Source organism: Anolis carolinensis, unplaced genomic scaffold, assembly GCF_035594765.1.
Source record: "Anolis carolinensis isolate JA03-04 unplaced genomic scaffold, rAnoCar3.1.pri scaffold_7, whole genome shotgun sequence".
Classification (NCBI taxonomy): domain Eukaryota; kingdom Metazoa; phylum Chordata; class Lepidosauria; order Squamata; family Dactyloidae; genus Anolis; species Anolis carolinensis.
The window spans coordinates 7466249-7482403 of NW_026943818.1; the positions used below are offsets into that span (position 1 = coordinate 7466249).

At 40.7% G+C, this 16155-nt stretch overlaps 1 protein-coding gene across 4 annotated transcripts in view; it reads left to right on the plus strand.

Annotated features, from left to right (window-relative positions):
• Positions 1–16155, plus strand: part of LOC103281115 (uncharacterized) — a 26151-nt gene continuing 9996 nt past the window's right edge. For 2 of the 4 annotated variants that reach the window (XM_016997921.2, XM_062959808.1), the window contains exons 1-2: positions 3939–4061; positions 14640–14891. In XM_016997921.2, the coding sequence (XP_016853410.2) occupies positions 4033–4061; positions 14640–14891 (281 nt within the window). In that variant the 5' untranslated portion in view covers positions 3939–4032. Of the gene's footprint in view, positions 524–3938; positions 4062–4129; positions 4151–14639; positions 14892–16155 lie in introns of those variants that run through there. The other 2 variants (XM_062959809.1, XM_062959810.1) reach the window with 2 other exon arrangements.

Below are 16155 nucleotides of genomic sequence, written 5' to 3' on the forward strand. Positions count from 1 at the left end.
GAGCGGGGAAGAAGAGGGAAGGAACGGAAGAAGAAACAGAGAAGAAAGGAAGGAGGGGGGGAAAGGAAGCAAGAAAGAGAAAATGAAAATAGTAAGAGGAAAAAAGGGAAGGAGGGGAGGGAAAGCGAAAGGACAATCGGAAGGGGAGGAAATTAATGAAAAGTAGTGAATAAAGAATCAACTATTAGTAAGCAGACACAAAGGAGTTGTGAAAGAAGCTGAGAAGAGCGAGAGAGAGAGAGAGCGAGAGAAAACTAGGAGAGGAGGAGGCAAAGTTTGAAAACAAAGAGAATGCAAAATGGAAGGATGCTGGAATCCGGTTCCCATGGCAACAGATGCAGTTGCCAAGCGGAGGGAGAAAGGTGGAGCATCCTCAGGGCTGCCTGGGCAAGAAAGCCGCTCTTCCTCTCGTCCTCTCTTCCCACCTTCTTCCCTCATGGCCTGGTTTTATCCCTGGCTTCTGCTCTTGATGCTCAGTGTCTCTTTTGGTCTGGACTGCCAGAGCGGAAGCAAAGAGTCCACGGTGAGCGAGCGGGTGACATCTTTGGGTGTCTTCTTGCAAATGTCCTTCAGGGCCTCTTGGATCATGCTTTCTGCCCTGGCTCATCATCATTAGGGTGATAGATCCGTTCCAGGTTTTAGTCTGAACTTTAACTTCAAAAATCATAAAGCAATCTAGGGATAAATCTACAGTAGCCACGGGCAAACTTTGGTCCATGCGTGGTCTACACTGTGGAACAGGGGTCCTCAAACTTTATAAGCCGAGGGCCGGTCCACAATCCTTCATACTGTTGAGGGGCCGGATTATCATTTGAAAAAGGCTGCCAGGTTCGAATCCCACCCGGGGAGAGCACGGATGAGCTCCCTCTATCAGCTCCAGCTCCATGCGGGGACATGAGAGAAGCCTCCCACAAGGATGGTAAAACATCAAAACATCCGGGCGGCCCCTGGGCAACGTCCTTGCAGACGGCCAATTCTCTCACTCAGAAGCAACTCCGGTTGCTCCTGACACGAAAAAAAAATCATTTGAAAAAAAAAATGCAAACAAATTCCGATGCACACTGCACATGTCTTATTTGTAGTGCAAAAACAATAACAACGACAACGACAACAATGAAAGAACAATACAATATTTAAAAATAAAAATAATTTAAACCAACATACATTTATCAGGATTTCAATGGGAAGTGTGCTCCTGCTTCTGGCCAATGAGATAGTCAAGTTAATTAGGGTTGTTGTTGTTGTTGTTGTTGTTGTTGTTGTCATTGTTGTTGTGTGCCTTCAAGTCATTTCAGACTTTGGGCGAGCCTAAGTCTAAAATGTATTTATTTATTATTTATTTATTTACTACATTTGTATCACACCCTTCTCACCTCAAAGGGGACTCAGAGTGGCTTACAAGCTATATGTACATACAATATATTATATTATTAGCATAGCACAATGTTAGCATTATATATTACTATACTGAACTATACCACTATACTGTAATATTATTAGTAATATTATATGTAATATAGAATATATAATTAATATTATTATATGGTATTATTATTAGTGTTATATTGTATTACATTATAATATTATTATCAATATTATATGTATATACAATATATTATATTATAAAACTGAGGGCAGGGGCCAGGTAAATGACCTCGGAGGGCCGCATCCGGCTCCCGGGCCTTAGTTTGGGGAACCCTGCTGTGGAACGAAGCCAGGTTGGTGCCCATTTAATCGCCACAGAATTTGGAGTTCGGTGAGGTGCCAGGACACTTTCGTACTTGGCAAAACTACAGTTCCCATGAGTTTTAAAACATGATATATATAACACTGCGTAACAAAATTTGGAGAAAAAAGTTCTGTTCCTGGTTTGGTGCTGAATTCGTAAATACAGTAATTACTACATAACATGACTGTGTATTGAACTGCTTTTTCTTGTAAAACATGATGTTTTGGTGCTTAATTTGTAAAATCATAATGTAACTTTATGTTTAATAGGCTTTTTTCTTAATCCCTCCTTATTATCCAAGATTTTTGCTTATCCGATGTTCTGCTGGCCTGTTTATCTTGGAGAAGTGAGACTCTACTGTATATTTATTATTTAGTATTTATTGCAGTCTCTTCCAACACTAAGATTCTATGTTTTGAAGGTTGGTGGAGAGAACTAGGAAGAGAAAAGTTCACTGAACTCATGCTCAAAGGTGTTGGCTATAAAACTGAACTCCACCTCAATTCAGTGTGGCACTTTGCACCCGGCAAGGTGGCTTGGTCAATTAAACGTATTATAGTGTTCGATGTGTTGTCGAAGGCTTTCATGGCCAGAATCACAGGGTTGTTGTGTGTTTTCCGGGCAGTATAGCCATGTTCCAGAAGTATTCTCTTCTGACGTTTCGCCCACATCTATGGCAGATATCCTTGGAGGTTGTGAGGTATAATAATGTTACATCAGTGTTTCTAAGCCTGGGGGTTGGGGTTGTGAGGGGGGTTCAGAGGGGTCACCAAAGACCAGTGTTTTCTGTTGGTCATAGGGGTTCTGTGTGGGATGTTTGGCCCAATTTGATCACTGGTGGGGTTCAAGGGGAACTATAAATCCCAGCAACTACAACAACTACAAGGTCTATTTCCCCCAAACTCCACCAGTGTTCACATTTGGACATACAGTAGAGTCTCACTTATCCAACACTCGCTTATCCAACGTTCTGGATTATCCAACGCATTTTTGTAGTCAATGTTTTCAATACATCATGATATTTTGGTGCTAAATTCGTAAATACAGTAATTACTACATAGCATTCCTGCATATTGAACTACTTTTTCTGTCAAATTTATTGTTAGACATGATGTTCTGGTGCTTAATTTGTAAAATCAAGACCTAATTTGATGTTTAATAGGTTTCTCCTTAATCTCTCCTTATTATCCAACATATTCGCTTATCCAACGTTCTGCCGGCCGGTTTATGTTGGATAAGTGAGACTCTACTGTATTGAGTATTTATGCCAAGTTTCGTCCAGATCCATCATTGTTTGGCGTCCACAGTGCTCTCTGGATGTAGGTGAACTACAACTCCAAAACTCAAGGTCAATACCTACCAAACCCTTCCAGTATTTTCTGTTGGTCGTGGGAGTTCCGTGTGCCAAGTTTGGTTCAATTCCATCGTTGGTGGAGTTCCAAATGCTCTTTGATTGTAGGTGAACTATAAATCACAGCAACTACAACTATGACAAAATCATGCCCCCCCCCCCCCCCAACCTCACCAGCATTCAAATTTGGGTGTATTGGGTATTTTTCTGCCAAATTTGGTCCAGTGAATGAAAATATATCCTGCATATCAGATATTTACATTACGATTCATAACAGTAGCAAAATGACAGCGATGAAGTAGCAACGAGTAGCAAAGTAGGCCCGGGCTGTGGCGCAGGCGGGAGAGTAAACCAGCTGCAATTAACTGCAATGAATCACTCTGACCAAGAGGTCATGAGTTCGAGCCCCGCTCGGAGCCTATGTTTGTCTGTCTTTGCTCTATGTTAAAAGGCATTGAATGTTTGCCTGATGTGTGTAATGTGATCCGCCCTGAGTCCCCTTCGGGGTGAGAAAGAAGGGCGGAATATAAATGCTGTAAGTAAATAAAAATAATAAACGAAAATAATGTTATGGTTGGGGGTCACAACAATATAAGGAACTGTATGAAGGGGCATGAGGAAGGTTGAGAACCACTGTGTTACATAGTGTAGCAGTAGTAATAATAATAATAAAAATAATATCCTTCTGGAATCTTGTCCCTGAGCCACAGTTATGGACAATTCCTTATGATAGGCATGGGTTTGGTTTTGCCGAATGCAGCAAGGGATCTTTGGAGCCAATCATGAGCAGTGAATGTTCGCTGCCTGTAAGTTCCATTCACAATGGCAACCCTCCGGTGCCATGGCGAGCCATTGTTCCCTTCAGGAGCCCTGGCCAGCCTTTGTGGCCACCTTCTGACACCTGAGCAGGTGCCTCCTTCAGCCCATTGGTTGGCCTTCTTCTCCGCCATAGATGCCCCTCTTGAAGGAGGAGACAAGGAGGTAAGATGGAAGCAGCTGTCAAAACGTCAAGGAAAGCCAGAAGCTTTCCTTCCTTGAGGAATTGATGGTCAGAAGAGACATAGGTAAAGGTAAAGGTGTTCCACTGACATTAAGTCCAGTTGTGTCCAACTCTGGGGGTTGGTGCTCATCTCCATTTCTAAGCTGAAGAGTGGGCGTTGTCCATAGACTCCTCCAAGGTCACGACTGCATGGAGTGCCGTTACCTTCCCGCCGGAGCAGTACCTATTCATCTACTCACATTTGCATGTTTTCGAACTGCTAGGTTGGCAGGAGCTGGGGCTAACAGCAGGCGCTCACTCTGCTCCCTGGATTTGAACCTGGGACCTTTCAGTCTGCAAGTTCAGCAGTTCAGCGGTTTTACCCGCTGCACCACCGGGAACTTCCCACAAAGGACATAATAATAATAATAATAATAATAATAATAATAATAATAATAATAATAATAATAGTGCGGTTTTCTGGCATTGTGTATTTCTGCCGCTTCTGTGACTGTTCATTTGGGTTTTGATGATTCCGTAGCCCACTTGTCAATGGATGTCCAGAATCAGCAGCATCCACCGCGGTCCTTTTTATCCTGGGCGACGACCGAGCCAGTATAGACTTCGTTTGGGTTTGATTCTCCATAATGCTAATGGGTTAGGTGCTCTTGGTTGTGCTCCTCAGCTGAGGCCTCTCTGGCTTGGTTGGACCTGCCGGTAGTTACACTACCGCCAGCACAGCCCTCAGTCATCATTGGAGCAGCTAAGCCCCCCCACCACGTCAAGGTGGCACCTGTGGAGGGGTCTTACAGGTGGCACCTGCAGAGGACTCTTACAAGTCAAACAAGCAGTCAAAGAAGAAGAACATGCCCTGGCAGAATATGTAAAGCAAAGTGAAGAACCTGCTTTGATTGAAGTCAAAAATCAGAAACTCCTCAAAGCACAGCAGACAAAAAACCAGTACAAGAAAACCACACTACAAACTAGAGCTGACAACTGGCACAACAAAACATTGCATGGGAAGTTCCTTGACAAAATTGAAGGAAAAGCTGATAAGGAGAAGACCTGGCTCTGGCTCACGAATGGGACCCTGAAGAAGGAGACAGAAGGCCTGATCCTTGCAGCCCAGGAGCAAGACATCAGGACAAAGGCAATTCAGGCCAAGATCGAAAAATCAGCTGTTGACCCAAAATGCAGACTGTGCAAGGAAACCGACGAAACCATTGATCATATCCTCAGCTGCTGTAAGAAAATTGCACAGACAGACTACAAACAGAGGCACAACTATGTGGCCCAAATGATTCATTGGAACTTATGCCTCAAGTACCACCTCCCAGCAGCAAAGAACTGGTGGGATCACAAACCTGCAAAAGTATTGGAGAATGAGCACGCAAAGATACTGTGGGACTTCCGAATCCAGACTGACAAAGTTCTGGAACACAACACACCAGACATCACAGTTGTGGAAAAGAACAAGGTTTGGATCATTGATGTTGCCATCCCAGGTGACAGTCGCATTGACGAAAAACAACAGGAAAAACTCAGCCGCTATCAGGACCTCAAGATTGAACTGCAAAGACTCTGGCAGAAACCAGTGCAGGTGGTCCCGGTGGTGATGGGCATACTGGGTGCCATGCCAAAAGATCTCAGCCGGCATTTGGAAACAATAGACATTGACAAAATTACGATCTGCCAACTGCAGAAAGCCACCCTGCTGGGATCTGCACGCATCATCCGAAAATACATCACACAGTCCTAGACACTTTTTTTTTTTTTGTTTTCTTTTTACATATTCATTTCTTTATGAGACAATTTTTATATCTTTATCTTAATCCATTTCCAACCTATATACTATATAACATTTGTATCTTATTTCTTATGGCTTGATCTCCAGATTGATTCATGATATAGTTCTTTACCATTGTCCATCTTTCTTCCATTTCTCTTGTTCTATTTTCATTAATTTTTACAACATTTAGTTTCACATTCATAATTTCAAATTCCATTTGCTCCACCATATATTGGTACCATTTATTTACTGTCCATTTTGATTTATCTTTCCACCCTAATACTATTACTGCTTGTGCACATTCAATTATTGCTTCTTTTATTTCCCTTTTATTTCCCATTTCCTCTCTTTTCCCTAATACCGCTATTTCCTTTGTTATGACCCACTCATTTCCTAGTATTTGATTTGACTCATTTTGTATAGTCTGCCAAAAATATTGTACATGTTCACATTCCCACATCATGTGCATAAACCGCCCTTTCTGATGACATCCATGCCAGCAGTGACTACTCCCCTTTTTATAGTAGTATGCTAATTGGCAGGGTGTACGATACCATTTGTGCAATATTTTCCTCCTCATTTCTCGTACTCTGGTATTCCTTTTCATCCCTATTGTCTCTACCACATTTCTCATCTCTTGTTCTGTGATTTGCAGCTCCGTTTCCCACATACTTTTCAGATCCCGTATTATACATCCATCAGCCTCTATGAGCATTGTATATATTTTGCTGGCCTGTGCCTTCTTTCCTTCCCCCTTTTCTCTTATTATCTTTTCAAAGGCGTTATCTTCTCTCTTAACCATATTAATATTTTCTTTTATTTTGCAATATGCACAGATTGCTCTTATCTGTAACCAATTTTCTTCTCCAAGCCATTGTTTAATTTTATTTTCTCTTACCGTTCCCTCTCTGTCATATAGTTGTTCTAGTCTCTCTATTCCTTTTTCCTTCAATGTTTGAATATTTCTATTCATATTTGATTCCTTATCCTTATTGATTATCCATACTGTTGACATTTTAGATTTTAAGCTACTTATTCTCCCTTGCCATTTCTTCCACACTTGCATTGTTCCTTTCATTGGTCCTATTAATTTATCTATATTTCTCTTATCCCATTTTCTAAAGATTATTTCTTCACAATTAACTCCATTCATTTCCTTTTCAAATCTCACCCATTTTTTATTTGTCACTTGTAATTGTATTGCTCTTTCAATTTGGAAGGCATCACTATATAGCTCTAGGCATGGACAGCCCCATCCCCCTTTCATTTCTTTTGCAATTATCAATTTTTTCCTTACTCTTGGTCTTTTCCCTCCTTCAACCCAATAATTTAGTTTCCTATCCCATTCCTTTAATTTTGCCATGGGAGGAATTCCTGGGAGAGCCTGAAATAAATACATCATTTTTGGAATTATCAATATTTTCAATGCCCTTATCCTAGACATCTGTCTCAAATTTTTATTCTTCCACCTACTCATTTGTTTTAACATTCTCTTCCATGCCATTCTATAATTTCCATCTATTATTTTATCAAGTGTCTTAAATATCCAAATTCCCAAATACTTCATCTTTTTAATACCCAATTTTAAACCTGATTCCTTCCTTATCTCTAATTGTTCCTTCGGTGGCGTATTAATAAATAATATCTCTGATTTCTCCATATTTACTGATAGCCCTGATACTTTTTTAAACTCCCTCAATATTATTTTCATTGATTTAATCATTTCCCTTGGTCTCTGTGTTAAAATTATTGCATCGTCCGCATACAGGTTCAATCTCAACTCCTCCTTCCTCCCAATCTTATACCCTTCCCATGTTTCATCCATCCTTATTTTATATGCTAGGGGTTCTATTACCAGAGCAAATAACATTGGGGATAATGGACAACCTTGTTTGGTCCCGTTCTCAATTTGAATGTTTTCCGTTCTTTGTCCATTCACTCTAATACAAGCCGTATTCTCCCTATATACATTTTTAATCATTTCACAGAAATTATTCCCCAAATTTAGTTCTTTACATAATCTATACAGATATTCATGGTTTACTTTGTCGAAAGCTTTATACACATCTAACTTTAGAATTGACAATTTTCTTTTTGTTTTTGTCGCATGACAAATCACATTAACAACATTTCTTATTGGTTCACTGATACTCCGCCCTTTAACAAATCCATATTGGTCTTCTCCTATAATCTTTGGTAGAATAATTTCCAATCTATTTGCTATGATTTTCATGAATATCTTATAATCTTGGTTTACTAAACTGATCGGACGATATGATTCTGGGAGCTCCGGTTGTCTATCTGGCTTCAGAACTGGAATAATTTCAGAAAGTTTCCATGTTTCCGGGACAATACCTCTCATATATACCTCATTAAACATTTCAGCCATATATGGTACCAACTCATGCATAAAGGTCTTATAAAATTCTGCTGTATATCCATCTATACCAGGTGCCTTATATTGTTTCAGTCCTTTAATTACCTGAATTACTTCTTCCTGTGTTATTTCATCATTTAGCATAATTTTATCCTCCTCATTTACTTTATTCCCAATTTTTATTTCTTCATTATTCACCTGTTCTTTTTGGTACAACTCCCTGTAAAAATCTCTCATTATTTCTTCGAGTTCCTTTCTTCCATCTTTCACCAATCCATTTTTATCTTTAAGTTTTGTTATACATGACTTTTCATTTCTCCTCTTTAAATATCTCACCATTTGTTTCATTGATTTTGTACCCCATCCATTAATTCGTTGCCTCACACTCTGTCTCATTTTGTTCCATTGCACCTCATCCATTAATTCCAATTCTTTCTTTTTCTGCCTTAATATACTATTTATATTCCTTCTCCTCGTTATTCTCAATTGTTCTTGTATTGATTCAATTTCTTTTATACATTTTTCTCTTTTCTCTCTCCAACTTTTCCTTATGTAGGACTCAATACTAAAACATTGACCTCTTAATACACTTTTAAATGAGTCCCACACCACAGTTTTAGATAACTCTCCATTATCATTTATTCTATAATATTCTTTTATCTCCTCCTGAAGCTTCAATTTATATTCATCTTTTTCTGTTACCACCGAATTATATCTCCAAATTCTTTGACTAATCTCATTACTCAATCCCAAGGTTGCAATCAGAGGACTGTGGTCTGACAAAAATATTGGTTTCCTTTCTACCTTCTTTATTTGGGCTTTGCTTGCTTTATTTAGTAAGATATAATCTATACAGCTAAATTTATTGTGTCTTGCTGAATAAAAAGTATCCCTAATACTTTGATTTGCGTGTGCATCCACCATATTAAGCTTATTTACATTTATTGCTTTTTTATTTTTTTTAGTTAAGTCCAAATTGAAATCGCCTGCCCAAATCAATGTCCCTTCCGCATAATTATCCAGCTTCTTTTTAGTATTCAATATATACTGTTTTGTGTTTCTGTTCGGTGCATATATCACAGCTAATGTTATTTTAACCTGATTTATCTTGCCTTTCACAAAAACTGTTCTTCCTTCCCTATCTCTTTGAACATCAAGCTCCTGAAATGGAACATTTTCATTGATTAGAATTGCTACCCCTCGTGAGTTCCCTGTCCCTCGAGATTCATAAATTCTATTCCATGTTTTATCTTTAATCAATTTATCCCTCCCCCTCTTTTTATGAGTTTCCGATAACATTATCACATTTATCCTACATTCCTTTGCCATTTTCAACATCCTATAAATCTTAAGATCTGCCATTCCATTTATATTCAGTGCCAATATAGTTAAATCACCCATTTGTTTTGTATAATTCCATTTTTATCTCTCCCCCTTGTCTCTTCAGTTTCTTTTCTTCTCCTCTCCCCCTTTTTGCCCCCCTCCTTGGATCCCCATTGTGCCCCTTTCCCCTCAGAGTCCAGTCCTTTCCCTTCTCCCATCAGAGAAGGACTCGAAAGAGTTCTATTCTCTTCCCTTCCCAGACTCCACTTGGCGGCTGCGTTGCCCTTCGCCAGTTCCCACACCTGCAAATTATTTTAACCCAGTTTATCAAAGTGGTTTTTTACATCTTGGATCTTGTTTCCATTCTCCTTGTTTCCTCTTTCAGCTTTTGCTTTTTTAGTTCTCTCAATTGTTTTTCCAAAGTTCGTATTTGGTCTAAGTCCATTTGCTTCAAATTTCTTAAGTCTATAGTCTCTTGTAAATCTTGACCATGCTCTCCTTCCCTATTCATCAAGTCTCCAATAACAGATATACTCTGAGTCGAGCATGATTCTATTTGCCCACCTCTGTCTGCAGCTTCCAGCTCTGTTGATCTTATCTGTCCAGCTGCCTGAAGAGTGTCCTTGGCCTTCTTACTCCCCTTCTTTCTTTTGAAGCTTCTATGGACCTCTTCATTATCTGACTCCTCCGTCTCATCCGATACTCCCCCTTCTGTACAAAATCTCAGAAGTCTAAGCATGGTCTTTCCACTAGCCAAATCAGTAGCTTTATATAATTTACCATCTCTATAGACGATCAGGGTGGCAGGAAAAGCCCAAGTATATCGCTGGTTCTTCCCCTCCAGGACTTTTGTAATTTCTTTCATCTGTGCTCTTTTATCCAGTGTCTCTGATGAAAGATCCAGGAGAGGCCAGACCTTTTTACCTGCCAAGGTAAGGTCTTTTATTTTCCGAAGCTGATTATACACCTTTTCCTTCGTTGCCTCCCTTGAAAAACGGATCAAAATGTCTCTGGGTTTTTTTCTACCTCTATAAGCCCAATGCGATCATTCTATATCGTCCGGTGAGATTTCCATCAAAGTCTGTAGCCAACTGACAATATTTTGTTTTAAATTGTCACTCATCTGAAAATCCTGCCCTGCTGTTCTCAGGCGTATATTTGCTCTTCGTGACCGATCTTCCTGGTCAGCAATCTTGTTTAGGAGTTTTTGGTTTGCACTTTCTAAATGTTTTTTTAAGTTGGCTATTTCCTCTTTCTGTTTTCTAGTCTCCTCTTGCATCTCCATAAATTTACCTTCATACTGTTGCACCTTTGACTCCATTGATCCCAGCCGGGTGTTAATCATTTCAACTTGTTCTTTTAATTCATCATTCCCCTTCTTTAAGCTATCAGAGCTTATCTTTAGTTCATTCAATGTTTGTAATATTTGGTCCAGCTTCCGCCCCCATTCCACTCCCTCCGCCATTATGGCACTCACGTTCAGTTCTTTCCTTCACCCGGTCTTCTGATTTATTTTCTGAGGTTTCAAGTTTCAGACGCTCAAACTGCGATCTGCTTTGCTTCCTCTTTTTTCACGACCGGGTCCAGGTTGGAGAGAGAGATTTATGATCTTCCTGGGCTTTAAAAATAAGCTTTATTTCTTTTGCAGTTAGGGAGCTCTCTTAGGCACGTCTATCTTATCTGACACTTGGGAAGTGTTCGACTTGTGATTTTGTGAGACGAAACCCGGCATGTCTATCTTGTTTGCTGTGTCATACAACGTCGTTGTGTCAATAATAATAATAATAATAATAATAATAATGTCTATCTTGTTTGCTGTGTCATAATAAAATAATAATAATAACATTATTTTTATACCCCGCCCCATCTCCCCGAAGGGACTCGGGGCGGCTTACATGGGGCCTTGCCCGATAAAACAATCAAAAATCAAAACACAGCAATAAAACAGTTATCCAATAAAAACATCAATTACAGTAAAAACAATCGTTAAAATCAACATAAAACATACAATATTAACACTGGAGACTAATTCATAGAACCCAGGCAAAGTGCAACATGTGCCGAAATGGGCCGAAATGGGGAAGGTAATTTCACAGTTGAAATGGACAAAGTGCAATATAGCATTGACAACACCTCGAGAATGGGGCTATTCTAAAATGGGCAGATACATACCTTATATACTCGAGTGTAAGCCGACCCGAATATAAGCCGAGGCACCTAATTTTACCACAAAAAAACTGGGAAAACATTGACTCCAGTATAAGTCGAGGGTGGTAAATTTCAGAAATAAAAATAGATAACAATAAAATTACATTAATTGAGGCATCAGTGGGTTAAATGTTTTTGAATATTTACATCAAGCTCAAATAGTCACTGTTGAATGTTTTTAGGTTGAATGTTTTTATGTTGAATGTTTTTATGTTGAATGTTTTTATGTTGAATGTTTTTATGATGAATGTTTTTTATATTGTGGAATGATATTTTAAAGTGTAAGTCGCTCGGAGCACTCTGGTGGAGAGCGACTAGGAAATAAAGTGAAGTGAAGTGAAAATTTAAGATAAGACTGTCCAAGTCTGATCAAATCATTATTCTCATCTTCTTCAATGTGAATGCCCTTATGTATCCTTTTAATAATAATAGAGTAAAATAATAGATGTAATAATAATATTATTATTATTTTGCCAACTGCAAATGGCCACCCTACTGGGATCTGCACGCATCATCCGAAAATACATCGCACAATCCTAGACACTTGGGAAGTGTTCGACTTGTGATTTTGTGATACGAAATCCAGCATATCTATCTTGTTTGCTGTGTCATAATATAATAATAAATACAGCAAAATAATACATGTAATAATAAATAGAGTAAAATAATAAATGCAATACAGTAGAGTCTCACTTATCCAATATAAATGGGCCAGCAGAAGCTTGGATAAGCTAATATCTTGGATAATAAGGAGGGATTAAGGAAAAGCCTATTAAACATCAAATTAGGTTATGATTTTACAAATTAAGCACCAAAACATCATGTTATACAGCAAATTTGACAGAAAAAGTAGTTCAATACGCAGTAATGTTGTGTTGTAATTACTGTATTTACAAATTTAGTACCAAAATATCACAATATTTTGAAAACATTTACTACAAAAATGCATTGGATAATCCAGAACCTTGGATAAGTGAGACTCTACTGTACATGCTCTATAATCTGTAATCTCATAATAATAATACTTTATTTTTCTATCTTGCCACCATCTCCCCAAAGGGATTCGGGGTGGCTAACATGGGGCGGATCCCAAAACAAAAACAAAGTATAAGAATTTAAAAACACATATCAGTAATTAAAAGCAATGAAACAACAATCAACTAAAACAATTGGTTAAAAACATAACCGATTATTTTATTTGATACTATAACCGCTGTGTATACCCTCCTGATCTGAGGGCTGAAGTTTGCCCATGCCTGCTATAGGGTCTCATTCACAGCTAACAAACTATGGTTTGTTTGTGGAAATAGGCTCAGACACAACAAACGACAACCTGGCTTATTATCATATACAAACCTGATTACTTTTTAAAATAAGCATGCACTTGTGATCGTTGTGTCCTACATCAAAAGGTTTGATTCCCTTGGGATTGTTCCCATGTACAAATGCCGTTCATAAATCACTACTGACCAAGAGGTCATGAGTTCGAAGCCAGCCCGCGTCAGATTGCGTGCCCGAACATTAAAAAAAAATAGCCCAGCTCGTTGTTGACCTAAGCAACCCGAAAGACAGTTGCATCTGTCAAGTAGGAAATTTAGGTGCCGCTTATGCAGAGAGGCTAATTTAATGAATTTACAATACCATAAAAACTTCCAGCAGCGAGTGGAAAGAATGAGGAAGTATTCCATCAAGGACTTGGTGTCACAAGTAGACAATGAAGCGGCAGCTCCCCCTGTGGCCAGAATCGAGCATACCCTCATGAATCCTGGAAGCTGGAAAAGGTTAAATTGCCTCTGTGTCTTCGTCTCTGTCTCTATCATATGGCATTGAATGTTTGCCATGTATATGTCCATTGTGATCCGCCCTGTGTCCTCTTCGGGGTGAGAAATATGGGCGGAATATAAATACTAGGCATGTGCGATCCATGAAAAAAATGGTTCAATACTCACTTCTAGAGCAGGGGGTGCTGGTCCTTCATTTCTTAAAATACTTCCGAAATTTGGCCCAAAAAGCTTTGAAACTTAACAAATATTCAGAATATTTATAATTAATTTGTTAATGGCGGACGTGCATGCGCAGTGGCCAAAAACAGCAATAGGGGTAGAAATTTACAGGACTCTCCCGCCCTCATGTTTTGAACTATCCTCTTCAAACTTGGTATAGGGGTAGAACATATTTAACACTGATAGCTCACCAAAATTCAGAATGTTTTGCTTATCCTCTGATTTTTGGCGAATTTTCATAGCTTTTATAATAAACAATTTTTAATAATTGCTGAAATCTGTTCCTGGTTTGAAAGTCTTATTTCCTGTTTCATTGGGTTGTCTTTACTTTGAAAGTCATTGTTCTACTACAGAAACTTTGTTTTCGGGGCTGAAACTTTGTTAAATTGGTGGACAGTGTCCCAGGAAACCATAATGTGGTATTATAGCACCATGTCCCTTGCGCAAAGACAAAGTTCAGTCAGTGTCATAAATTTTTGCCATGTTTCTATGACAGAACCAATTAGGAAATGACATTTATCACCCAGGAACAGAAATCATAGTACATCATTAAAATCACTCCTGACAGAGGGCCATCAGCCTCTGAATAAGGAAATCTGTTCCTGGTTTGAAAATGCTATTTCCTGTTTAATTGGCTTTTCTGGGACTGAGAGTGTGTGACTTGCCCAAGTGGGTTTCCATGGCTGAGTGGGGAACCAAGTGAGTAGGTACGTTGGAACACGCTTCAAAAAAGCTTTAGATCCGAATTTGATACGAATTGAACTGCAATACGAAAAATTCACCCATGCCTAATAAATACTGTAAATAAATAAAAGCTTTCTCCCCCCCCCCCCTCTCTCTCTTCCATGGGAATAATCGCCGCGGTTTCCCTTCCGAACAGGCTCCTCGGGATCAAGATGGACAAAAAACGCCGGCCCCAATCTGCCCACAGAGTGGAGGAGGAGGACTTGACCACCGCCGTAGAGCACAGTTCGGAGCAGGTCATTAATCCCCCGCGGAAGAAGAAGAAGAAGCGCTCCCGGAAACGGAGGCGCCGGCTCAAAAAGCCTTGCGCTCTCCGATGGCAGCCGGCCAGCCCACAGCTCCAAGTGCGAGGCCGCAAGTGTGCCGTGCAAGCCTTCATTTACAAGAGGTAGAACGGAAGAGAAGTCCCTTCTCGGCTTGAATACCGTATTTACTTGAATCTAGTGCTCACCTTTTGGGGCTAAATTGCCTTCCCAAAAAATAGGGTGAGCATTAGATTTGCATCATATGGCCATCTTAGTGCTGAGCCGAAGCCAAAGGGGAAGCTGCACCAGGAGCTCACCTTGGAGGGACCTCATCTCTCATTGAATTGCCATGGCTGGGATTTGTAGTGCGGTGAGGCATCAGCCTCTATGACTCCATAGCAGTGGTTCCCAAACTTATTTGGCCTTCCACCTCTTTCCAAAAAAAAATATGACTCAGCACCCCCTGGAAAAGGGGCGTGGCTTAGAGGGGTGGGCGTGGCTCCTGCTCAAGAGGGCGGGGCTGAGCCTCTCCCCTAGTCCAAGATGCAGGGCTGGGAGGGGGAGGGGGAGGTGGGCAGAGCCACAAATGGGTGGCCAGGGCTGGGATGGCCGGAGTTACGAGCTCTGAGGCAGGGCTGAGCTTCTATCCCTGTCCTGGACACAGGAGGCGGGGCTAGAGGAGGGGTGGGGCCTCTTCCCAAGTGCTTGATGGGGCTGAACCTCTATACCCCGGCCCCGTGTTCTAACAAGCGCCTCAGGGGAGGTATATAGAGGCTCAGCCCTGTCTCGCGCTATTGGGAAGAGGCCCCACACCCACCCCTAGCCCCGCACTTTAGTCCTAAAAGGCTTCTCAGGAGAAGCATAGAGGCTCAGCCCTGTCTCAGGCTCTTGGGAAGAGGCCCTGCCCCTAGCCCCTCAATTTAGTCCTAAAAGGCCTCTCAGGAGAAGTATAGAGGCTCAGCCCTGTCTCAGGCTCTTGGGAAGAGGCCCTGCTCTAGCCCCGCCCTTTAGTCCTAAAAGGCTTTTCAGGAGAAGTATAGAGGCTCAGCCCTGTCTCAGGCTCTTTGGGAAGAGGCCCTGCTCTAGCCTCACCCTTTAGTCCTAAAAGGCCTCTCAGGAGAAGTATAGAGGCTCAGCCCTATCTCAGGCTCTTTGGGAAGAGGCCCTGCTCTAGCCTCACCCTTTAGTCCTAAAAGGCCTCTCAGGAGAAGTATAGAGGCTCAGCCCTGTCTCAGGCTCTTGGGAAGAGGCCCTGCTCTAGCCCCGCCCTTTAGTCCTAAAAGGCTTCTCAGGAGAAGTATAGAGGCTCAGCCCTGTCTCGGGCTCTTGGATGGAGGCCCCGCCCACTCCTCTAGCTCCGCCCCCTGTGTCCTAACAGGCACCTCAGGAGGATATTCCATTTGTGTC